The sequence below is a fragment of the Cyanistes caeruleus genome, chromosome 4 (genome assembly GCF_971803275.1).
Source record: "Cyanistes caeruleus chromosome 4, bCyaCae1.hap1.1, whole genome shotgun sequence".
NCBI lineage: Eukaryota > Metazoa > Chordata > Aves > Passeriformes > Paridae > Cyanistes > Cyanistes caeruleus.
The window spans coordinates 76,019,165-76,045,330 of NC_141704.1; the positions used below are offsets into that span (position 1 = coordinate 76,019,165).

Consider the following 26,166-nt stretch of genomic DNA (forward strand, 5'->3'; position numbering starts at 1 on the left):
TACTCACTGGTTAGCAGAAGCGAGTGGGATGGGAAGCCTGACAGTCACTAAGGAGACAGAGATAATGTGAGTTGTATTCCCACTTCCATGGGGTTTGTGAGAAAACAGGAACGAGGGGTCTGTAGAGGAGACTTATAACAACAAATAATTGTGATGCGGAGCCCCTCGCTCCTCCTAATCTCCCTGGCCGGTGAGTGCCCAGTTCCCGCGCCGGTTCGGGACCCACGCCCGGGTTTGTGCGGCTGCGGGGCCAAAGGGAGGTAGCGCAGGGGCAGCTCCCAGGTGCTGCGCTCCTAGAGCCAGCGGCATCGGGGAACCAGCTGTGCACATCCCGGCAGGGCTGCGGCTCCTGAGCGCATCCCAGCGCCACAGGACGGGGCTGTCCCGCAGCCTCCGAGCCCCGCAGCGCCCCCGGCCCCGCCACACCGCCGCAGGGTGGCGCTGTCACCCCGCGGGACCGGCCGGGGCCGCCCGGTGCCGGTGCCCGGAGAGCTCCGGACACACGGCCGGGCACATCCCCGGGACAGCGCTCCGGACACACGGCCGGGCACATCCCCGGGACAGCGCTCCGGACACACGGCCGGGCACATCCCCGGGACAGCGCTCCGGACACACGGCCGGGCACATCCCCGGGACAGCGCTCCGGACACACGGCCGGGCACATCCCCGGGACAGCGCTCCGGACACACGGCCGGGCACATCCCCGGGACAGCGCTCCGGACACACGGCCGGGCACATCCCCGGGACAGCGCTCCGGACAGAGCATAGGGGCACCCTCCCGCTGCAGCCGCCCGCGGCATCGCCGGCCCCAGGCGCAGGGAAGATCTTTGCTTACTCTGCTCCTCCTGCCACCGCATCCCCGCGACTCTCGTGAGGGACACATTACACTTAGTTTCCAAAAAGTTTCAAAAACGGGAAAAAAGCTTCACAGATGTTGGTGGGGCTGCACCGTGCCTTTTGGTGTTGGTGGAAGAGTTTGGGAGGCAGCTGTGGGTAAAGTTATGAGGCTGTTGGAGACAGGATTCTGCAAAAGCGAAACACAGACTCAAGAAGTCACGGAATATTCTGGGTTGGAAAGGCCCCACAAGGATCCAAAAAGTCCAACTCATGGACCTGCACAGGACAGCCCCAAGAATCGCACCATGTGCCTGGAATTCCTGTGATTCTGTGAAACACGGCCTCTTCTTATGAAAAATTGCTTAAAAAATAAGGGGGATGAAAAAAACCTGATGTTGGGTCAGGAAAAAAAAAAGACATTTACATATAAGGAAATGAGTGTGAAGGGAAGACTCAGCATTTTTTAAGAACAAATTGTCTGTAGTTGGGTATTGATGGCAGTGCGGAGTGGACTGGAGGAGATCTGGCTTCCTCTGAGAGCCGGAGTGCTGATTATTAAAGAATAAAACTGTGGAATGCAGGGGGGAAAAGAGCCAAACCGATCTGCAGCAGAGGAATCAGAGCTGGCAGTGGAGTGGGAAGTCTCGGCCGCGTTCGTCACTACTGGGGGGCTCACTCTGAGCCCCGCTTCCCCAACACGGCCCTTCTCTCCCGCTTAGCTTCCCCTTCCCCTTCCCCTCACAGGGACTGACGTGGGGTCTCTGCATGGTGCCTGGAGAGGACCTTGTTCTTGTGGGCTAGGTGGGTGATGACAAGGTGCGGGCAGCCTTTACTGTGGGAGTCTAAACATGACCTGCGATTTCACACTGTGCCTCTTCAACCACGGCAGCCTGACTGGCCTCTAAAAAATCCTTTGTTTTCTCCGTCAGGATAGATACTTTACGATGAAGTTCTGTGTTCAGCCTCTTTTGCTTGCTTGTCACTGCCTGCTTTCCTTTCAGCCTTTCCTGGTTTGTGTTTAGCCGATTCTCTCCGAGAGATGCCTAGAGCCATCTGTGCTGACTGTTGCTACACGTATATGAATGTATGTGTAGGAGAGGGCAGAGGTGCATGAGTTTTTCCGTATCTGTGTAACTCCCTACAGCCCACAGACTTGTATCGGAGTGCTATTTAAGCGTGCATATGCATGCAGATCTGTGCCTCCGGACAGGCACACATTGTGTAGTAGAGTGGAATAGATAATTCCACAGAATGCAGGAATAAACGGAGCAGCTCAGAAATCAGTGAGGAGGGAAAACAGGAAAAACAGAGAGAAAGAAATTAAAGGGAAAAAAAAGAACAACAACCAAAAAAACTGAAACAAAACAAAACCAGAAAGAAGAGGAAGCCTTGCTTCACTGTTTGTGGCTGAACACGAAGTGAGGTTTTGTCCCACCGATTAATCTCTTTAGGAGCAGCAAACTGAATATCCTAAGATATTCAGTGTTAAAGGCCAAGTGTATCTGTTTCTCAAAGGAGGAAGCATATTTTCTTAGTGCAGAAAATTATATCAAATCTGGTGGCAGGCATTTGTGTCCAGCAGGGTCAAACGGCCGAAGAAGTAGTCTGGACACACGTTGCCTTTTAGGATACGGAGCTGCCAGCAAGTGGGGATTAACGCCTGCCTCTGTTTGTTTAGAAAGGGGGGGGGGGGGCGGGGGGGGTGGGGGGAAAGAAAAAAAGAAAAGAAAAAAGAAAAAAAAAAGTTTAACAGTTACTGTTTCTTTTGTGAAGTCTGTACATTGCAAATTCAGCCGCGTTACCATACTAGAGGAAATGAAAAAATGCTTCGGTTTGAGAGGACGAGTCCTTTATTTCCCTTATTGGATACGTTTCATGTGTTTTCCCCGACACTCCGGCTTAAGGACATGCCTTTTGAAACACAAACACACGCACAGCTCGCACACGCACACACAGATAAGATATGAATTAGATCCTGACACATGCGGGGTGGAGGGAAGAGCGAGAGAGAGAGAGCGAGAGAGAGAGAGAGAGAGAGAGAGAGAGAGAGAGAGAGAGATCCTCCTACCTGGAGCCATAGATTGCAAGATACGTAGTGTTACCTGGGGAAGTCAGAACAAGTAAAAACAGATTGAACTTCAGGGCTCTATGAGGCAGTTGATCAAGATCAGTGCTTGCTCATTCTCTCCCTCAGACTGTATGTCTTAGGGTTTTATTTTAGTGTTTTGAGCAGCCCTTTCCGTTTTTTCTTCCTCTTTAGCTTTAATATCGGAGCCGGTTTCGGTCACCATGGCTCTGGGAAGAGCTGCCTATCTGCGCGGAATTGACTTTTTACAGCTCGGCCGACTTTGCTGCTGGGTAGCTTCAGCAATGTTCTTGACTGGGATTTAATCGACAAGATCAGTTCGGCTTTTTGTGCAATTTTTATGGCTCAGTCCATTTTCTAGATCATGCACAGAAACTTTCGGAAGTGGATTTTCTACGTGTTTCTATGCTTTGGAGTCATCTATGTCAAGTTAGGGTAAGTCCTTCTGCACGACAAATCTCCTTGGCTTTTGGGTCACGTTAGTGCGGAGTTGGGAGCAAAATACTGCAGAAGAGAAGGAAAAAAAAAAAAGGAAAATATTATCTCTCCGCCCCTGAGTGTCGAAGCGCCGGCAGCCCCCCGAAGTACGGCCGTGGGTCTCCCCCGGTCCCGGGCCATGCCCGGCGGCGGGGCGCTCCGCCCGCCCCGAGCCTGCAGGGAGCCGGTCGCGGGTGATGACGGATCCTTTTATTTTGCACTGCTTAAGCGAACTTAAATATTATCTCTGGCTTACAGTACCCTCGGAGGAAAAAAAAAAAAAAAAAAAGAAAAAAAGAAAAGGCAGCCTGACAGAGTTAACTCAGGCGCTGCTGCTGGGACAATAGAGCAGAGCTGAGGTATTAGGCTTAAGGGGCGGGAGGAGGGGAATCCCTGCTCTGAACCTGCGCTCAGGGATTTGGTTTATGCAGGCCTAGACACAATTTGCGTTTCTATCCATCACACGGACGTGTTGAAATTAACTTGACAACTGGTCCGGCTACCTCTGCACTGGTCCTCCCGGGAAGCCAAGCGGGCTCAGGCGAAGGGACCGGCCCGGGGCCCTGGAGGGTGCGGCGGGGGCTCCCGGGGAGCCCGCTGTTTGCTCCTTGGTGTTTGATCATCGCAGTCGAGAGCACGCGGTTATTTTGGTTGCCAAGTTTCGCCCTCCTTCCCTCAGCCTCTCCCCCCATTGCCTGTATGCCCTTATTAATATTGCTTGTCGCAGTAGGCTGACTTGAGTTGAATTTCCACATTCCTGAGCCCCAGCCGAGTCCTTACCTGTCGAACTACAAACTCTTTAAAGATCCTGTCCTTGCATAGCTGAGGGATTTTTAATTTTTATTTATTTATTTATTTAATTTTTAATGCTCAAGAATACGTAAGGTGAGTTGAAAACCAAAAACGCTCGCTTCCCACCTTGAAAACAATACGTGGAAGAGGACTGGGAAGCCAAAGGGCAGCTCCCAAAGGCAGGAAAACGGGCACAGTTCCCCAGAGCGGCGGGCAGGCTGGAGCCCGGTCGGGGCAGCGGAGCGGGAGGGGAGGGTGCCGGGGAGCGCCGGGACCCGCCGCCGCGGGCGCTGCTCCGCGCACGATGCGCGGTGGGAACAGCCCCGTCCCCGCTGTCAGCAGCCCGGGCAGGGGCGGGAGGAGGGGGCGAAGAGAGGGAGGGAATCTGCAAGAGGAAGCGCGCCAGAGCCGAGGATTAAGGTTAAACAGCGGGGGGAAGGAATTAAACCGGGCTCCTCGGGGATGAGAAAGGGAGCGGCACGTTCTGTATACCACACCGGGAGCTCCCGCAGCTGCGGCCAGTAAGGGCAGAACCTTCTCATTTACAGGGTGCCGGCGAGACCCGCTGGCGGCTTCCCAGAGGGCTCCCAGCGGGTTGCTCGGCGGGCACCATCCGGATCGCATCCCTTTGTGTTTGCTTATTTAGGTATTTTTGGCACGGCTCTCGCTCCTGCAGCCGCGGCGCACGGCGCTGCCCCGCAGGCGACCCCCAAAGGATGCGCGGATGCGGAAGGGGCACGGAAGACGCTCTCCGCTCTGCCCCCTGCCCTGTCCCGATGGGGAGCCCGCGTCCGCCGCTGTCCCGGCTGAGCCACATGCCGGGGGTAGCTCCGAATCCTGCCTGCTGGAGACAGGTCCTTTGAGTGCTCTAACCTTTGCGGGGCCGAGAACCTGCGCCGCCCCTTGTCGTAGCCGGCGTCGGCAGCGGTGGGCTCTGTCCCCCTCTAGGCTCGGATTGCCGGGAGTTCAGATGTGTAATGAATCTGTCGAGGCTGTGTATCCATAAATGAAGCTATGACAGGGTACCCCATCTACTTCAATAGTGTGAGGACTTTGTACAGCAGGCGAGCTCAAACAAAACACTTGGCAAAATAAGGGCAGTGGTACAGCTATTGCTTTCGCTGCGGCGGAAGGGAACAGAGGATTGGGCACATGTTGCAGTCTAGAAGGTAGATCTCTCTTAGAAATTGACTTTGGCTGTTTTAGAAGGGGTTTCAGAGCAAAAATCACAAGAATGCTGTCGGACTGAGCCTGGAAGTGAAAATGAGCGGACATCAGGAACAGTAAAAGCCTTTGCGGAAACCCTATCAGATCCATCACCATGCCTGTAAGGCGATGAGGATACTTCACTTTCTCTGAACAATAGGAGAGAAATTTGCTCTGAGATCCAGGGCTACTTCTAGGCTAGGCATGTGGGATGCAATTATTTCCTCTTTCATCAGCCACTGGAACTACCATTTTGTTGAAACCATATCCTTTGGGTGTAATGATGCCTTTTCTGGTGAGCTCTTTGCTTTGAAAAGGGGGAGGTGAAGGTGGATAAAATGTCTTCCAGGGCATTCGGTTGATTTTCAGCTGGAAGGAGAGAGCCGTCGTGTCAGCTATGGCAAGGAGGGAGGGCTTGACAGGTTTTGTTTTTTTTTTCCTTGCTGCTGAGTACGTCTTCGTGTCTTAATAAAACATGGTATAAACTCCGCTTTTGGTGGCAAACATGACACCGAGGGGAGAAAAAATAACCCAATACATAAGCTGTTGAACGGGCCGGGATGTTGCATGGGGTGACATGGCAGGGTCCCATAAAGAAGCCACTACCTCTCCCAGTTAGGAGAAGAAAGCACAGTCCCACTCAGATAGTCCTTCCTCTCAGGGATCTTCCGTTGTTCCAGTTTCTATTTCCGGTCCCCAAGTTTGCTGGAGAAACAGGGCTGAGGTAAAGCATCCCTTTATATTTCTGTCCATGACGTTTCCAGGCACCGAAGCTTAAAAGCATCTGCAGCCCTGCTGACTTCATGTAACCCCCCTCCACAACAGGTCACATCAAATATTGACCTCAGGAAGGATTGGAGCAGAAATATTTTCTACCAAGATCATAGAGCATTCGAATACCGCTTAATTAATGAATATGTAAGAAATTAAAAATCACAGCAGTACCACAGATGCAAATCACAGCGGAAGCTCTGGGTATTAAGTGAAGTGTCTTTTGGAAAGATGAAGTCGCGGACAATACCCGTATCAGAGATCTGGAAGCAAACACCATCCTTTTCCTCTTTATTCTGGAGGAAAAGAAGGTTGGCAGCTGGGCAGCTCCAAAGAGAGCCGAGAAGACCCCTTTTTCCCCGGGGGGAGAAGGTCACTGTGACATTAGAGGGATGCGGGCGGCGGGAGCTGGCCCTGCCCAAGGGAGCAACGAAAGGTGTCTGCAGCCCTTTGTGAGGCGGCAGGGACGCTTCTTGAGTGCCCATCCGAGCTGAGGGCGCAAGGGACTGCGGACGTCGGGGACCTCGGCCCATTCTGGGAAGGCCGGAGTACACCGCGCCCTCTCGGGACTCCCAGGGATGCTGCGGCTGGGAACGTGGGAGCCGCTCTCACTCGCCGCCCCTACGGCGAAGTTCGCCTTGGCTTTGCGGCGTTTGCAGTAAAGGCCAACGAAATCGCGCTGCCCTTGCCGTCCCCGGAGCTGTCCGGCCGGGGGGAGGCCCGCCCGGGTCGGCCCTGTCCCCCCGGCCCTCGGCGGGCAGCTCAGCCTCGAAGTCGGGCAGCACGTGGAGCTCCGGGAGCCGGGCGAGGCCGCCACAGGAGACCCGTGCGATTTACGCCCGGAGCGGCCCGGGGCTGCCTGGCGCCGTCCCGCCGCCGGGACTGTAAGCTCCCCGGCCCCTCCACGAGCCCCTGCCGCTGTGCTGCCGCCACCGCCTTCCCTGCCCTGCCGTGGGCCAGAACCCGCTCATTCTGTGACCCGTTGCCTTCTTTCCCCCGGCACTGGACCTGCAGCTCGGCTAGACGCAAGAAACGCACGGTTCTGCCCGGAAAGGAGCTGGGCTGTTGCCCACCTGGAGCCCCTTTCCGGATTCCCACGTGCCCTTCTGCCGGATTCACCCCAGGCTTGGGGTAAAAAATGAACCGCGGCTGGGAATAGATAGATAATGGAGCGGGGACGGGGGAGAGAACGGGGGAGGGGGGATTGGAAAGCAAATAGTTTATTAGTGCCTGCCCGACTATAGTGTCGGCAACTATTTCAGTGTAATTCTGCCCCATTTTGTCCAAAATACAGCTGTTTGTGGAAAAAGGAGCGACAGATGCCAATATTGAAGTGCCTATATTAGACGTTACCGACAATACCTCTCTTCCAGTGTGACATTTTATTAAAGGGAATGTTTTCATCTTCAATCAACAAAATAAGTGTGGTTCTCGCTGCCCCGGCTGACATACGTATATAAACCATTTGGATAGAATTTACAAGGTTATTCTCATCATCATCGTCATAATTGTCATCCTCGTCCTCCTAATCATCATTCATCGTCAGTAATTTTTCGACATAATAACCGGCCCGTGGTTTTAGAATAAAAATTTACTCCTCGGAAAGAAACTGCATGGTTTGGTTTCTTTATGCGACTTTTCTTCCCCTACAGAACACATCTGTGGATAAAGTCAGTTTCGACCTGAAAACTGGAAATTGGCAAACCGTCTTCGTTTCAGGTGGAGTGGGTCAAACTTTGCCAGCACAAGTCCGAAGCTTTCCAGTGCCAACATTTACTCTGCATTTTTACAGCTCTCTCTCCCCCTCCTTTTTCCCCCCGGGCAAATCTTTAAAAGCAGACGCACATTTAAAATACCTATCCGAAGCGGAACAAATGCTAGAAATAAAACATTCAAAGTGGCTACTCGTTCTCCTGGTTTCACGTTCAGCAGAGTTGCCCCAGCCACATGTCTAGCAGGGGAAAGGGCACTGCAGGAGATATACATCTCTAACTCTTTCGCTATATATAGACTTATATGCACACTTACAGAAGTGTAAATACGTCCATTTTAGAATCTCAAATAATTATAAATATGACGGTTCTGGGGTGTAAATAATCGTTGAAAGGCTTAAGCGTCCGTCGCTTGTGAATCGAGATCAGCGTTTCTCGGAGGGACATTGACTGCCTCAACGTCTGTGCTGAACTTGCAGATTAAAGTGGTTAAAGCCAACCAAACCCCGCGAAGATTTTTATCGCATATTTAGCGGCATACAACATTTTTGCACCAATTCTGCGATTCTCATTCCATCTGAGGGAATATTTCGTTGTGCCACTGAGACAGCTGCACCCATCTTCTGGGACTGGTTAAGCGGAGGAGGTGTTACTAGGGTGTTTGGTAGAGCTCTTAGCCAAGACATCTTCTTCAGTCATTAGGCAATTAACCTAACTGACGAACATTTACAGACCGAGGACACTTCGGAGTCTGCTTCTTGCTCATTTCAGCTGCATTTCGGTCTAAGTGTCTTTGGTGACCGTTTCTTTTTCGGGGTTCGTTTTCAGCCCCCAGCCCCGGTATCCACAGCGCACGTATTTCACCATCGCTCTAAGCACTTCCGAAATAAAGGACAGACACCCAACAAGGCAGAGGAAGAGCGACTGTCTCCTGCACGCCTGGAGCGGGAAGGATCGAGCATCTCTTTGCCGCGGGGCGCGGCGGTGCCAAGGGGCAGGAGTCGCTCGGCTCAGGGAAAAGGCGGGGGAAAGGCTACTAACCTGCCGGGAAACGTCTCGTCGGACTTGCATCTTCTCGGAAAATCTTTCCTTCGGAGAGAAGAAGAGGCAAGAGCGGAGACGAAAGCTCTTCCTGCGGGGGTGGCGAGAGGTGTGGGGAGCCGGCAGCCGCCGGCAGTCGCCCCCCGCTCGCTCCCTGCAGCGGCTGTTCCACGCTAGGCTTTTCTAACTTCCCTGCTCTCACGCGAAACCCAATCTCGCCAGGAAGCTACGAGTGTGCATGTCTTTATTTCTCACTCAGTAAGGCTATGACTACGTATACGTCCCTTTTTTCTTGACTTTGCTCCTGAAATCGAAGCCTAATTTTTCACATCATGGGGTCGACAACAGGCAAACCCCCGCCGAGTCTGGAGGGAAGGCGGAACCCTTCGGTGGAACCGGGACAGCCAGCCACAATAAAGCGATTAACCCAGAGTGGAGCTGGGACCTGCCAGCTCGTTCAGTCTCTCCTCAGGGCGAGCTAAGGGTGCCACGGCAGACGCAGGGAGCTCTCAGCCCACGGAGCGCTGTGGGGGAGTTAAAAATGCCCCATGGAGCACGAAAGGAGCTCTTGCAGGGCGAGGCTTGCAGGAGAGGGCTCAGCTAGGGAGCACGAATTCATTGCAGCCCGGGCTAGATCAGTGTCTTTCCATTGTCATCCTCCCACTGAAAAAAAAAAAAAAAAAAAAAAAAAAAAGGAGAGGGAGAGAAAAAAAGTAGGCGGATTGCAGTGACTGACTGCCCAATGGCAGCCCCGGGTCTCAGGAGAGTTACAGAGAGAGAGGGGGAGAGAGAGAGAGAGGCACTTTCTGCCATCCAAATCCCTTAAACCATCCTCATTCCAACAAGAGAACCCACTGTAACAACTTCCAACCACTGAGACATGACAGGCAGGAACCCAGAGGCAGCAGCAGCAACGAGAGCAGCCGCAGCAGCAGCACACACTCTGCACAGGGAGCAGCATTAGCACCAGGGGAATACTACACACAACAATACAAACAAACAAACAAACAAACAGACAAAGCCCCCCCAAGCCCAAGGGACTGGATTCCAACTCAGATTCAAGCCACAACTGACACCAAAAAGGGTGGGGAATTACGAGCAGGGGGGGCCAGAAAGGAATAACCAAGGAAGCGAACTCAAGAGTGTAAACGGGATTCAGCCATGATCCTTTTTTCATCTCGCAGTGTGTTACTCTCAGTGTATTACCCTCAGATTTTCCTCATCCTTACCAGTGGGAGTTACCTGTAAGTGATCCAGATTTTTTTTTTTTTCGAAATACTGTTTGCAATGCCCCCGCTAGCAGCTACCTAGGGGCACCGCGCAGAGCGAGCAGAGGGAGCCGGGAGAAGCCAGCACGGGCGGCAGCTCCGTGCGGTGCGTGGTGGTGAGGATGGTGGTGGTGGTGGCGGCGGAGGAGGAGGAGGAGATGCTGTGCTGGTGGCGGTGCTGGCGCTGCTGGTCGGACCCCGCCGGGGGAAGGGACCAGGTAACTCCCGGGGCTGCCCCGCCGGCGAGGCCGGGGCCCGGCGTGCCCGCAGCGGGGGCGGCGCACCTGGGAGGGCGGCGGGGCAACGGGACGCGGAGCGGCCGGCGTCTCCCCTGGGATTCCGACCCCGACTCCTCCTCCTGCCAAACCGGAGATGGGCATCGCTTCGCGCCCGTCGGGGGAAGACTGTTTGCTTGCGGAGATCCCGGGGAGCGCGGGGTTGCCGCAGCCGGCGGCCAGTGCCCAGCCCGGGCCGCCCGCGGGGAGCCCCCGCCGCCGAGGCGCTCGCCGGCCGGCTGCTTTCGCTCCGGAGGGATCTCCGGTCCCGCAGTCAGAGCTGGCTCCAGGATCTTTTCCTTGTGAGGAAGGGGGTGGAGGTAAGGGTGGGGGAAATGAGAGTTGGTGGGTGGGACTGCGAGGAATTTCGGTCTTTTTTTTAAATATCTATATCTGTATCTATCGTTGCGGTGGATAAGAAGCGGCTGGGCTAGTCCTTGAGGGCTGCGGAGAGAGTGTCCGCCGTCGTTCTCCTGCGGGTCCCCCAGCAGGTCTCTGTGCCCGCCGGCCTCCGCGTTAGGGTGGTGGGGGTGGTGGGTCGGGGTCTCCGCGCCGGCCGGAGGGAGCCGGGCCCATCCGGGACTGCAGCCGGAGTCCGGAGGGGCTGCCGGGGAGCTCTCAAGGGCTCCTGTTCTCCTGCACTCCGGAGGACACCTGAGCGCGCCGCGGGGCAGCCGTGCGGGGAGGAGGGCGCTGGGGCAGCAGGTACCCGGCGGAGGGGCCGCTTTAAAATCGGGGAGCCTTCTCCCTCCCTTGAGCATCCCTCCAGCCCCGGAGCAAGAGTCTCCGTGCGGGAACGCGGGGATTGGGTCCGGGGGAGCTCTTGGGCTGTTCGAAGCCTGCCCAGGCTGCCGGGGCTGCTGCAGAGGGGTTCACCCCTGTCGGTGCTGGGGAACCCCGCCTCAGCATCCCCGGCCACGCATTTATCTCGGCTGCCGGAGCCGGACGCCGGACGGATTTTTCTACTCTCCCACCCCCATGCCGATCTGGTTTTTGTGCCCCGACGGATGCGAATTTGAGGTCCTATCCCTGAATTATACATGGATTTATACATATTTGGGTTTTTTTCTCTCTATGCGCACACAGGAGGACATGCACATGAACAAGCACGTGTGCATGTGTTCCCCTGTGTGTGTGTCCTGTTTTCTGTGGGCTATGGAAAAAACATATCCCACTTCTATGGGAGAAAAGTAGGAATAAACACACCCATAAAAAAACCCCCCTAAAAGCCTATTTCTACATTCTCAATTCTTAGTGAAATGTATATGTCTTGGCCACCGATTTTTAAAAAGCTCTTAGATTTCTGGAAGCACGTTTGATTAATTCAGCCAGAGCTGCCTGTTTCTGTTCACAGGAGGGATATGTCTGCTGTGTAGGTGACCAATAGCTTGTAAAAAAGCTTGCCGTGCTATCTTTGGTTGGTTGGGGTTTTTTGTGTTTTCTTTTTCTTTTGTGGTTTTTTTTTTTTATGCAGGAGGAAGGAGTCGTAATAAATAAATAAATACACCCTTTTAATATAAGTGTAGCCATATTTTTCTCAAAACCGTAGGAAATTACTATCCTACAAAGTTTTCCTTCTATAAATAGTTCAAATCTTAAAACAAAAGTTTGCAACCGCACACCAGATGCTGGGATGCTGGCGGTTTCCCTTGCTGTGTGACATAATTATAAGGTCCGAAAGCAAAAGCTATAGAAGTATAATAATAATACTAAGGCGAATGCTGAGGGGAAATACAAGGGAAGAAATGCCTGCTTTATTTAAAGCCAACTGCTTGGGATCTTTTGAGCGCTGCCCCGCGACAATGAGAAGTTGTGGTGGATAAATAATGCTCTCTCGCCTTTCCCTGGGCCGTACCCAGTTCATCCCCTCCGCGGCAGGTCACTCGGAGCTGGACCCGCGGAGCCGGGGCCGAGGTGGCTATTGCAGCCCAGCAGAGCAGAAGCGAAAGGGATCAGGAGGTGAAACCCAACAAAGCGGAGCCCCAAAGCGACGCGCACCTCCCTCCCTCCATCCATCACTCCGGAGGGACGGAGCCGGCTGCTTTCCCGGGGAGAAAGCAGCGCACACGGGGCCGCCGGGGACAGGGTACCCGGGAGCAAACCCCCGCCCCCACTTCTCCTCTGGCCCCCGGCCCCAGCCCCCAGTTACACTTGCTCCATCTCCACCGTGTCCCCCCTCATCCCTCCCAGAGAGCGAGAGCTGCGGCGGGAGAGCCGGGTGGGATGCGGTGCTTCGGCTCTCTCCGTAGGAAGTGAAAAGAAGGAGTTATTTCAGTGCTTAATGAAGAGTAGCCTATTGAACTTGTGGTGTTTGTCTGGTGGGTAAATATACTTCTCTGGGTTACTAATGGTAGCTTTTGAACATTAAAGCATAGTAGAGCCTGTTGGAGCATTATCTGCTGGTGTCTGTTTCTGCTACCCTTGCCCTCTGGAGGAGAGGATGCTACCCAAGCTGCTATTCAGTGAGCTCTCAGGGACCGTCAGTGGTTATGTTAATTTTCCCGAGATCTCTATCATCTTTCAGCTATGGGAATGACTCCTTGGCTTGTGCATTCCTGCTTCTTCAGGGACAGAAGGGGTGACTTTCAGAGGGCAAGCAAATGGAGTACAGGGTGTCCATGCTCAGTATCTCTTGGTGTGGGGAATACAGGCCGAGGGAGATGGGATGCTGCCCTGTTATTCTGTGAGAAAACCTGTCAAGCAAAAATCCCATCGTGATGAAATGGGGTTTTCAGAATGGAAAAGGCAATGATGAAATGAAATGAAATGATGAAATGAAATGATGAAATGAAATGAAATGAAATGGGCACCACACCTCACTGTTTTTTGTGCAATAGCTGGGAAGAAAGTTAAATTATAGTCAACTACATCCAAAATTAATTTAAAACCCGACTCCTTTATGAAATTGATTCCTATATTGTAAGTGTGCTATCTGACAAAGTCATCTTCTTCAGTGTGCTTGCCTAGTAACCTTTGGCCTGCTGAGGCACTGTGAACATTTTTACAACCAGAAGAAATTAATGTCTGAGTCTGAAAAAGAAAACTAACTGTGGCTTCAATAGCTGATGCATTTTAATGCTGGACATATTTTAGTAATCCAATTAAATATTTAAAGTATAAAGCTGCCATTAAATAATATCAATGTAATTAGTATAAATGTCTTAACACCAGGAATTATACAGAACACTGGCACTGTTTTTTTGCAGTGCATATGGAAGTGTGCATGTGTCTATACACATACATGTATTTAGCTGCTTCTAAAGAAGATGGTGCTTGTTGTTTTTCCATTGGTGCACTCCTTTCACTGTTCATCTTATTTAGGGCTGGATGCATTCACCAACAACATGAGAGTCAGTTCTGAAGAAGCTTATTTTGGGGATTATCTGATGGCACATAGATACAGTTAATTCAGTTATTTGCTATAAAGTGTTTTGGAATAACTCTTAAAAGAATATGTGTGTATGTAATAACAGCAGCACAAATCTTTAGATACATTTTCTAGCACCATAACACAAAAAATCGTTTATATTGGTGAGTAGATATCACTGCTTGGTTAGGAAGTGTAGAGGAAGAAAAATCCTCTGCCTGTTTTGCATTTGTTCTCCTGGTGCTTCCACATCCTTACTATTCTGTATCCTTAACAGCAGGGCTCCTCAACACTTGTGGGAAGCAGATTAGAAGGAGTGCAGATTGTTCATATGCCTACAGGAAAGTGGTCATGCCTAATCCCTAAAGATTAGGACTGCTGGAGAGAGCTCCTGGAGTTTGACTCCTAATCCCTGTCAGTGCTGGAGGGAGCTGCACAGGCAGAGAACAGCCCGGCTGCTCTATGAGGCAGAGCCTTCAAGAGGACAGTGGGCACGGCTTCACCAGCAATGCCAACCAGTGTGACTGATGCTCTCACTTTAGCTGGTACAGTCAGAGTTACACAGGCTCACCCACTCTTCTCATTCTGGTTTGATCAGGGCAGGATCAACCTCTGTGATTAAGCTGGCTGTTATGGGAATGTGGTTGTCTCTGGCTCAGTCACTGTGCTGCAGTGTAAATCCATCATTTCCCTGCTTTTGCACCTTGTTCATTTTATAACTGAGACTTTAGGGCAAGCTTTCTCTCTCAACCTCTAGTTATGCAATGTATAATGCCCAAGGAGAGCTCTGTTGAGATCCTTAGATTCTCCTTTTAAGTGGTATTGTGATAATGATTCTCTATAAGAGGATTTGTTATAGGACTTCCTTCCACTTTACCATCCCTCGAATATGTGTTCATTTATAGAGAGAACAGGTGAGTCTCCAAAGAGTATCAAATATTTTCAGGCCCATCTAAAGCTAATGCTTTTGCTCAGCAGAAAAGAGAAAGATAAAGAATATTTTTATGCTGGACTGCCATAAGCTTGGCTACCTGCCCGATACAGGATATTTCCATGTGTTGAAGCAGCCACAGAAAGATGGGAGAATGATTGTGAAATGATTTCTTGGTAGCTCTAGAAGGTGAAGTCCAGCATTTCACTGTGAGACCCAGAATAAAATTTTCTTCTAAAACCAGAGACCTCTGCTAAATCTGTGACTGACCACTCCTCTCCCTGCCAAGGAAGGTCTAGATTAGGCACTCGGGTCCTGAATATCCTTGAATCCAAATGCATTTGGATGGAGGCAACTCTCTCAATCCTTTACAACAATCAGGTTCCAGCACACCTTGAAATCGCAAAAAAATAATTACTTTAGAAATTATAAGGAAAGGTGGCAGCATCCAGAATGTGCAGGATGACAGTGTGGAATTACTACATATGTTGTATTACTAACATAAAATAAAAAGTGTGTATAAAGCAATGTGAAATATTCAGATGAATAGGTAAGGGTGAATACAGATGTGTTTGCATATTAAACACCCAACAAGGCTAATCTCTCGGCAGAGACTTTCAAAGAAGGTGTTAAAGAGCTAAACAAAATGACCTGCAATTATACAGTTAGACTGACAAACACCTTTTTTGCAATGGGAAAAACCATGTATACCTGGCAATGTGGCATGCTGAATGGTGTCATAGGCTTTGTCTGTGTGCAGGATTGTGTAATTTGGGCTAAAAGGCAGTCAGAGAGCCTCCTGACCCCAAAATATAGTTTAACCCTCTAGACCTCCCAAGTTATGCCAAGCAACAAAAGGACCTAGGATGAGCTGTAGATCAAAGGAGTTCTACAGATGTGCTGACACCATGAGTTACAGAACTGGTTAATGTTGCAAGCCCAATTTCTTCAGCCCACAACTTTTGCATGTAGTTTTACCCTCAGTGGACTCTCACCAGTGCCTTTCATGGCTGCTGGCAAAGCACATCTACTTGTTAATTACCTGACAGATGAGTTTTTTGCAGTACAGGTTCACCTGTCTGTTTGGTTCTTCTCATGATTTTTGCTCTTTCTCCCTTGATGCTCCACTGCCCTTCTGAAGAAGGTTGGAGAGAATCTCTCCAACCTACCCCAGGTATGTAACTTGCATAGTGTTACAGTAAAATTCTACAGGGAAGGGTTCAGTGAGAACAAGACAGGCTTCTCTCCATCAGAACCATGACGGAAAAGCAAAATTTCCATGACTTTTTTGCTCTGGAATTGTGCCATGCACATGTGAATACCCTGTCAATGAGCTGAAGAAACTTGTCACCAAAAGCTTCAGGTTTACAAGCCTTATGTAGCAGGATAAGAAAGTCCAGGAGTTTAGGCACAGGAGTACTTTGGAAGAAAAGCCAAGGAAGGCATGTTTCTGGAGAATGTCTTTCAGTCTTTTAAGGGTTGTTAGAGCCTTCTCCTGTTTTGCTGTCCCTTCAATCTTCCCTCAAACGTAGGATATACTTTCTCTCCATTGTGGAGAGCTGTTTAGGACTTGCTGTTAACTTCTTGCCAAGACAATTCCTATGTATTTGCATTTAGGAACATTGCAAATTCTGCACTAGAAAAAATGGAAATGAATTCTAGATACAGTGACTTAAATATTTGCCCAGTAGGTTTTTCTGTCCATAGGCATTTCTATGACTTCTCCCTTCCATTACTGCCAAAAATGTTTTCAGGATAAATCTTTAGATAACACGCTGAATTGTTTTTTCTATGCTTTCCTCTTGGGCTTTCTTTCTAAAAGTCAGTTTTCTGGATGGAGCTGAAAGTTCGCTGCCTTGTTCAGTTCTAATAGAGTATGGGCAGTTTTTCTGAAGTTAGGATAGTTAAGGCCAAATAGTTGGTCTCATAAAAACATCTTTCTTCCACTAGAATCTGATAGTAAGATGATTATCACCTACTAATAATTTTTCAGCAAATCATACCTTCTGTAGAAAATCTCAAGACAGAGTAAATCAGAGAGTTATTGTATCTTCCTTTTCTGGGAATAATTTTAATAGTGCATACAGTTTGTACCCGTATCGCTGTTACGGTTTTGAACATTTATTTTTGCTTCAGCCTATGCTTGTGGATCATATTTCCCTTAAAAAAGGATAAACTTCGCATTTATGCAACAATCCCACTTAATCATCAAGGTGACAGTCTTTGTTCCAGCTCTTTGTCCAAGGTCAGATTTCACCCTGAGTTCCTAATGAGGAGAAAAAAGACATCCAATGGTATAGCAAGTGTGCAAATGAAGGCAGAAGTGAGGGTCAGGTGTTTGATAGGTGGCAGAAGCATTTGCCCCGTGTAGTGGCACCAAGTCCACTGGTCCATGTGTGTCTCAAATGTTTTATCTGAAATAGAGCTGCACTGTTACTAGGCAGTGGCACCACTTTCAAAGCTGATGGAACTCTGTGGACTTTACTGGCAGATTTGTGATGCAAAAAGTAATGCTGGTGAGTTGTGTCTCCACTAGCACGTATTTGGAATGTACAACAAAGGCATTCAAAATAATTTCTTTCTGGATGGCCATCACCGTGTTGCATTTGGGAAGCTCTTACATTTTGTCTTGTAAGCACTAAGGGCCTAAGGCTTCTCTCCTCTGAGGCCATATCCACAGCTTTGCAAACTAATAAAGCAGGAGTAACTCTGCTGCAGTCAACGGAGTGGCTCCAGTGCAATCAAGAAGAGTACCAAACAGAAAGACAGCACCAGCCTTGTTCTTACGGTATCTATTCGAATGCAGCCTTGACACAGGCTGCTATTTTATACAATTTATAGATAATCTGGCCATAGTTCGCAAGAACATACACCAAAGACAATATTAATAGGAGGTCATGCTAGACAAACCCCAAAATCAGTTCCATGGGCCACTGAAAGAATCATGGCCTTTGGAATCAGCAAGACCAGACATAAATCCAAAACCTTATTTAATTTTTTTGGTGGGGGAAACACACCAAAAGCTTTGCAGCATTTGCTGTTGCATGTGAGGCATTGCAGAGCAGCCCAAAGCTGGAAGTAAGCATAAGCCAGGAAGATATAAGTCACTGTCTGCATGCAGGCAGGGCCTGGGAAATGTTGAGTTGTATCTAATTTAAAATTTTCAAGTGCTGCAATACTGGGACTGGATGTCATATGCACCTTTCTCGTCCAGTTAAAGTGAGACATAATTATCAAATGTTACTACTATTTAATAATAATTTCTTTCATTCAGTGATTGTAAGTTAATTAATTCTACCAGTATTGAAGTGAATTTGGCAAGGATCATTTCCCTCACTGCTGGGGTGGAATGCAGCAGTTGCTGTGTAGCACTCAGCAGAGCTGTACGGACACGCAGGACCAGCACCAGTCCTGACGTTCCTGGCAGCAAGGCAGGAAAGCATCTGAAAAAGCCCAAGCACATCTCTAATTGAACTGGACCCTGGCCAGGGCCAGTCCCTCTAAGGATTGTACTTTCCCATGGTGGGTTTCACTCTGTGGTGAAGATAGCAATGGTCTGAGACGGAACCAATGTCTGAGATGCTGAATAGCAGTATCGTGACTTCTGCCTGCCTCAGTTTCCCACAGCTTTAATAGGGCAATAACAGCACTGGCAAGGCTTGAAGGTAGGGGAGGGGCAGGAGAGCAAGAGCTGCCACAGCACTTTGGAAAGAGAAAACGCAGCGTAAGTGCCTCGTCATTACTTTCAGTGACTCTCTTTCTGACCACAAGCACAAAGACAGTGCGATTGCGTCTCATCTGAAACACGGCGTCACCACCCCTCTCTTCACCACCGTGACCAACATGGCCCTGGGGAGAGGTCAGGGGAAAGGGCTGCTCACCAAAGTCATGAGCATCATTTCTGACAGTGGCTTCTCCTTCAGTGGGAGCCAGACAGGCACTGTGGGCAGCATGGAGCAAGTCTTTGCCTCGGAGAGCTGCTGGCCTAGGGGTACAAGGTGGTGGCTGGCATGCTGGGCACCAGGCAAGACATGGTTAAGGGAGTGTTGAGGGGAATGGCCACATCTCTCATGACTCCTTTGGCTGCTTGCCAGGGAGCCATGTGACTCCTTGGTCAAAAGAGTCCTCTCAACCATGAGACACTTTTTTCCCCCTCTGGTTGTACCTTTTATTTTCTGAAGTTAAAAGAAAACAAAACATACCCACAAAACTTTCCACATTAAAGTTATATTGAAGTCCGATGACTCAGGGTGAGAAATTCAAGGAGAATGAGGAGGAAGGGAAACATTCCTGAATCAGATCTGTTGTGCTGAGCCTTAAAGAAGAGGATGATTTTTCTGGATGGAGAACAGCTCTGCTGCAGCACAGTGAGCAAGAAGCAAAGGATGGAACTTAAATCCCTCCCCTGCTGCTGTGGGCTACTGCTAAATCTCTCAGGGTAGCTTTAAACCCAGTGGACTTTGACGCTATCAAGAGGGCTGAAGGTGGAAGCACAAATAAATACGGCCTCATCTGATTCACAGTAAATTCCTTTTTCTTCACTCCCATGGCCTAAAGGGTACATCAACTAGCTTTAGAGTTTTTGGTTACTTTTTTTTTTCATTGGCACTGCCCACAATAATTACATTGGCACATCCCTAGTAGACTCCCTGGAGTCTTTTGTTCCTCTGCCTGCTCTGTCACTGGGGAGCTCTACCCAGGGAAGGTGCTTCTAAGGGAAGGGATGGGGTCAGGTTATTGTTGTTAGTGTCACTCTGGTTATGTTGTAAAAGATGTATCAAAGAGGAGGTTCTTGCACTATGACCTAAAGGTCATCAGACTGTGGATTAGGCTAATCTCTAAAGCTTTCTTCCCCAGACAGATCCTTTTGACCGAGAGTAACTTACCTCTAGGCACAGAGCTTTGTCATGTGTTTTATGATCTCCATTGTTCCAGAGAAGCTCCACAGCTGAGGCAGAGGTTTGTTCTGTCTTCTCTTGCTGGGCCATGATCCATTCATTGTGTTGAGGTTAGGCTTCCCACCTTGAACTAGGGATGAAAGAGAGCAGGGGAGATGAGAAGGACTTGCATGCAGAGGTGACGTGCCTCACCTGGACATATGCTCTCTAGTTTGAAGTCAGTATGCTATATTCATGGTCAGAACAATTTGGAAGTCATAAAGTCTGCATCTCACTGTGGCTTTGTCCTCTCTTTGGAGAAAAAGGGCAAAACACTTTGAAAATTGCCAGCCAAGAAGTTTTCCAGGCTTGTCTGTCTCTTTAGGACACTTGTAGGCTGCACTGAGTGGCTGGAAAAGCTGTGGATAGAGAGTGGCAAGTTCAGGGATGTCCATTAAACAGTAGCATGGAATGCAAGCTGTGCCAAGGGTGTGGAAGTGCAGGACAGGATTCAGAAACAACAGCTTGCTCCTTCCTTTGTAACCCCCAAATGCAGACATGCTTCTGAGCAGAGCCGAGGTGTAAACCCTTGATGTAAACACTCACTTTTAAGGAATGCACTTAAAACAAGCATGTGTGCCTGGCCCTGTATGCTCCTCTCCTCTCCCCACCCCAGTTATGCAGTGTGCCAAAGCCAGTTCCTCAGCAACAAGACTTGGCAGGTGCCACCTGATGAGATAATTGTGCCCCTGGGACATTAGGAGTCATGAGGTGCATTCAGGTGCTCCTGATCTGTCCATGGATGTGATTTTCTGCCATAACCACACCCTCAAGTGTTGTCTTAGTGCAATTAGTAAATTTGTTCAGTTTGGGTCAAGTACTTCTATTAGGGTGCTCTTCACACCTAACATGTGTTGGCATGGGAGAAATGTGTGGATGTCCAGGAGATGCACTAGGCTGAGGGGTGTTCCTCCAACTAACAAGGAAGAGATCCTACTTTTTGCCACTTTAATCTCTGCTTATTTCCAAATCTAGACCTTCCCTTCAAGAAAATCTGAGCATTGATTCAGGTGCAAAATATGAAATGGCTCCCTTGGATAAGATTCTCCATTTTGTGTGTAATAGATGAGGAATCTTTAAAGAGTTCGCCACTTTTGCTTCCTGGGATTTCCATTTTGCAAGAAAGTCTTTTAAATCTTAAACATATGAGGGCCACACAGCAGGAGAGATCAATTGTATTTTGAAAATGCCTTGCTGTCGCAAACTGGCATGCCTTCCTATCTTACTCTCGATGTGGAAGCTAGAGGTTGAATCAGTCACACCTTCTTATTAAAGACTTGGTGTAGCAAAGTCCAACAGTAAATGAAGTGTTCTGTCATGGAGATGAATAGGCAAGGGCTTCAGTGAATTGCAGTTTGTTCTCTGTGTCTTTCCTTGGGCAGAGCTGTCATTGCTTGCCATGTTTGCTGCAGTGCTGTAGGAGGCAAGAAATGAGACAGCTGAGAAGTGTCTCGAAGTGCTGCCAAGTCTTGCTGCAACTTTGGGGAAGTCTTTCCTGACAGTGCACAGGAAAGTTCTTCCAGCATTGCCTGTTTGATCTGCAAGCAGGGGAGGATGGCTCTGTGCCTTCATGCAGGGAAGCACATGCAAGGCTTGTGCTATTTGCCCTTCTCACAGCCAGCTAGGTACTGCTTAAAGTTTAAACTTTGGTTCCACCCAAACATCACCTGAATAGCTTCAGAATTTAGCTCACCGTATTTTGTTAGGAGAGTGCTGTTTTTTGGAAATAGAAACTGGTGCATTTTACCTCTCCAAAACTGAAAACCTCTTTCAACACTAAACAAAGTCCTGCTTTTCTTTGATATGCCCAGATAGGATTTTTTGAGGTGTATCAGATTTTTTTTTACATGATAGTTGCCATTATATACCTAATTAGAAATCAGCTTTAGCTTTCTGACAATAGCTGGCATAGTTTATGTACACTCTAAGACATCTTGTGAGATAATTAAAGTGTTGACTGAAAACATAGCACAGCAAAAGGAATGTTTCTCAAAGCAGAGCTACTTTACAAGTTGGTTGTGTGCATTTTGTTAAATGCAGCCCGGGTATAACTGCTCTGACTTGGATCAATTCCCCAGAAATTGGTGCCTTAGTTTTGGAGAAAAAAAAAAAGAAAAAAAAAAAGAATCCTGAAATTCTTTCACTTTCTGTCTCCTTTTGAAATTAAACAGATGTACATGAAAATACTGCTTGTGAAGGGTGCCTGAATCACAACCCTGGAAAATGAATTCCTCTTCTTACCCACAAAACCAGCACAGCACAAGCAGAGGGTGTGTAAGCTTCCCCACTCCACCCCATCCTCATGTCTCATCCCTGACCTAGAGGGGCAACCTCTAGCTAGGCATAAGCGGGTGGCTCAGTCTCTGTACTTATTTAATCCTTGGCCAACCTGCCAAGGCTGCTGAAGAGGGTGCCAATTGTGGTGGTGGTTTCTGTGATGTGGATAGTCATCCACTGGGAACTGGATTAAGACCATCAACTCATTTCAAATACTCTAGGCCACAAAGCTTCTGCCAACCAGTAACCATTTTTTTGGTCACTACCAACTTGGGTCATGTTTGGATCAGTGATGAAAGGCTCCATATCCCAATACCAAGCCCCCGAGCCGAAGTTTCCCGAAATAATTTTTTTAAAGAAGGAAAACATTATTTTTTTGCCCTAGATTCGACTTTGATATGCTGATTTTTAATATGCATATTGGCACTTAAAGATACATAATTTTCGTTACTTGATTGTAGAGGGCTCAGATGATGGGAAGGATTTTGGAAGACAGCAGGTGGCAGACCCATGTGGTGTAATTCAAAATAAACTCAGAGAGATATCTCAGAAATAGTGGCTACACACTTTGGCACTGCAACTTACATTATATTTTGACGTAAAATTGATTTTGCACCTTGAAATTTATCTCACAGTCCCTCAGGAGAAAAACTGCCATTAAAATTGAAGATCAGATTCTCCATTGTTCTTGTTCTTTCAGAGATACCTAGTTGTGGGTTAGAAATGCTCTAATACTGATGGTCAAAAGCTGCTAGCATTTCTAGCAGCTGTTTATATTGTCAGTGGCCCCTGTTGAACCCACCACAAATCCCTGTTTATGCCCACTAGGACCCTGAGTTGTTGGGAGGTGATTTATTTCTCAGAGATAGAGACTGAATATTTTCTTCTCAAATCGCATGGCCCAGCAGGGCACAGAAATGGAATGGAGTTCCAGCTTAACCCCCAAACCATAAATTCTTCTCTTCAGCACACCTGAGAGTGGAGTTAGGGCCAGCTGAAATAGTTTTGTTGGCAATAAATGGTATTGCTTTCTAGGGCTGTAGCTCTTGCCCAGAGGAGACCCAGCCCCAGAGAACATGGAAGGTGAGCAGCATATTTTCAGTGTGCCAAATGGAAGATTCTGGACTTTCTCAGCTAGTTTATAACAATGCAGTGTTGCCACCACCTCTCCCTTGAGCTGAAGCAATTACTGAAGGGTAGCTGGTTTTGTTTTTCTGGGGTTGATGTGAAGCTGGTGTGAGGGCACTACTTTGATTGCCTTCGTTCCTTGGAACAGTGAGTCATCTGTTTCTTTCTTCCCTATTACACATGGGAGTGACGCGTGTTGGGATAACAAAGGAGTGACTGTTAAGATGATAGAGAATTCTGAGGAAATCCATTACAGCTATGGATATTCAGCAGCAACAAATAGAGGAAAAAATGATGGTATTTAATGGTATTGTGAGGCTGTGGTAGAACCTGCTATCTTACACACAGGTGAAGTGTCAGAGGAATATTACCAGTGGTTTATTAATCTTGGACTGTGAAACATATATTTTGGATTTCCTTTTATTTTGTTAAAAAGAAAATGAAAAGATTTTATGTATCCATCTGCTGTGAAAAGTTAGGTCTGTTTAGTGAAATAAAAGAAGATAAAGAGTAGGGAAGAAATTGTGCTTAAAGGATTACATGTAGCCATATAGGTATGAAATATTATAGCCATATAGGTATCAAATATTATAGAAATAATAATAATATTTCGCTGTTATTTGGAGCCCTGTATATATAGTTTCTCTATCCAGAGTAGAAGCTTTCCTTTCAGCAACAGTTGAGGCTTAAGTTCATGGAGAGCTGGAAGCATACAGGCTTTGGAGTGCTTGTAGTTACATCACATATCTAAACAGACCATGTCACACAGGTAGCAAATACAGGATATACACAGTTCCCAGCACCCTTGTATGTTCCTTGAGTAGAAAGGTATTCCAAAACATGCTTAACTCTTTCCTGAACCAAGCTCTAAATTTGAGTGGCATCTTTCAATTTTACTTTTTCCCTTCCAAACCTATGAAAAATGAACTGAATATGTATCTTGTCAGAATAATCTCAATTTGGGTCATGTGAGTTTATGAAAATAAGTCAGATTTTTCCTTTCAGCCTGTTGGCTGTGTGTGAAGACCAAGCCTACCATCCTAGGAGTTTTGAGATGAGAGGTGATGAGGAGTGATGGTGGCATGGCAGGGACAGCCAGGGAAGGGCCTGCAAGTTCCCCAGGGAGAAGGGAATGGAAAGAAGGGGGGGGGGGGGGGGGGTGGAAAAACCCATCTGGAAGGAGACTAACAACTGAAAGGAAGAAAGTAAGAAGTCCACAAAGTCTGGAAAAGATGGATCTGGAGGATGAAACAGGCTTTAGGATATCTGCCAGAGAGGGAGCCAGCTCTTGGGAGGTTCAGCATTTAGCCAAATCATTGCTCAACCTGTCCAGTTGGTCCAAGCCATGACCCCATCAGCTGGTCTGAAATTTAATTACCTGACAGCAGCTTTTTTGGCCCTCAGCACGAGGATCACAGCTTGGAGAGGAGCCTATTCTGGAAGCAGAATGCAAGTGGAGCATTAGGAAGTATGATCAGGAGGTGTGAGCAGAGTGGCTCAGGAAACTAAGCTCAGCCCAGAGACACCCAGTGTGCTGCTGTGTCTTGTTTGTCCCCAGACAGGATGTGACTGACCTTTGCTGGCCAGGGAGAGAGACAGCACAGGACAGAGTGCAGGTCACAGCTGGCTAGTTTTAGCTAGCAGACCATGATCTGCTTTTTGAGGGGAGAAGCACAGGAGAGGGAATGTAAAAGAGATAAGAGGCAAAGCACAGTTTACATCAATAAGAGAATTTGTTATTGGAAGAAGATTTTCTGCATGGCTGCTCCACATAAATTGTGCTTAGCTCTATGGCTGCAGGATTCTGGGGTCTCTGATGAGGCTCTTGAATTGTCCTAAGGACAGTTTTGTAATTTAACATCCGAGAGACCTAAGGTCATATGTGGGTGCACTTTTAAACTTAGATATTCAGAAATGCTCTAATACTGATGGTCAAAAGAGACGTGGAATAAGGGCTGTCTTTACAGGTTTTAATTTGTGGGCATGGGGCAAAAATATTGTTTGTTCTGAGAGTCCACAACTGCAGTGTGTACTGGGAATAGGTAGTATTGCAAACATTTGGTGTGACATTGGTGTGTGAGGCTGAACTCACACAGTCACTGCTGAGGGGATGCTCAGCTTTGCCTTCCTCTAGAGCATGAATTCCTTTCAAAAGCCAGCTTTTAGGGAGTATAGTATTGTTTGTGTGCAGCCAAACCATAAGGGATTTTTTCCCCAAATTAAATTCAGCTCTTTCCTTGCCATCTTTAGAACTATTTTCAATATTTCAGCTGACTGGATCCAGTTTCTAAAATATATATAGGAGCCTTTGCTTGGCACAGAATAGAGACCTTGGCAATTATAGCATCTATGCACTACAAGGGTCCAATTTATTACTTTGTAAAATGTTTTTGGGATATATCTTTCTTTATATAAAACTAAGTTTAGTACAATTCATATTTCACATCTCTCTTCTCTGTTGTTTTCCTTCTAGACACAAATATGTATAAAATATTTATAAGGTGTAGAAAGACTCCAGAGAAGTTCTGTCGGATTTTGCAGTATTAATTTCAGCTTTTCTTAGAGTCCTCTTTTCAAAGTTACATACCATTTTAGTTGAAATTGGTGCCTCATCCATACATATATGATTTTGGTGTGTGTCCAAGCCCTCAGAGTTTCACTCAGCACTTTTCACCAAGGACCTATATGTGTAGACCTGAAAGCAGGAAAATGTTAATATAAACTGGGTGTTGTATCTCATCCTTCTTGGTAACTCAAACTCCTTGAGACAAAGATTGGTATCTGAAGTAAGCTATCTTATCAAGGCTTATCTCAGCATAGCTATGCCATTTCAGTCTTGCCATACAGTCAGAGATGTATTTTCTTTTTTCTCCCCCTCGTCTCTTCCCTCTATCATTGTTTCTAAAATAAAGTGATTAAGGAAGGAGATAACATGAAACTCAGAGGAGGCTCAGAAACCACCTATGATTCCCATTGGTGTATTCCTCTGTTTGGAATAAACCTCAAGTCACTCACTTTCCCAAAGATGTGGACCCCAAAATACACTTCCCAGGGACCAGGG

The 26,166-nt window shown here is 48.0% G+C and overlaps 1 protein-coding gene across 5 annotated transcripts in view; it reads left to right on the forward strand.

Moving 5' to 3' along the window:
* Positions 1–26,166, forward strand: part of WNT7B (Wnt family member 7B) — a 114,076-nt gene that overhangs the window by 16,171 nt on the left and 71,739 nt on the right. The window contains exon 2 of one of the 5 annotated variants that reach the window (XM_086885928.1): positions 3,098–3,358. The exons of 1 other annotated variant lie outside the window; for it this stretch is intronic. In XM_086885928.1, the coding sequence (XP_086742054.1) occupies positions 3,288–3,358 (71 nt within the window). In that variant the 5' untranslated portion in view covers positions 3,098–3,287. Of the gene's footprint in view, positions 1–2,842; positions 3,359–4,854; positions 10,167–10,349; positions 10,409–26,166 lie in introns of those variants that run through there. 3 more of the 5 variants (XM_023919080.2, XM_086885927.1, XM_086885930.1) reach the window with 3 other exon arrangements.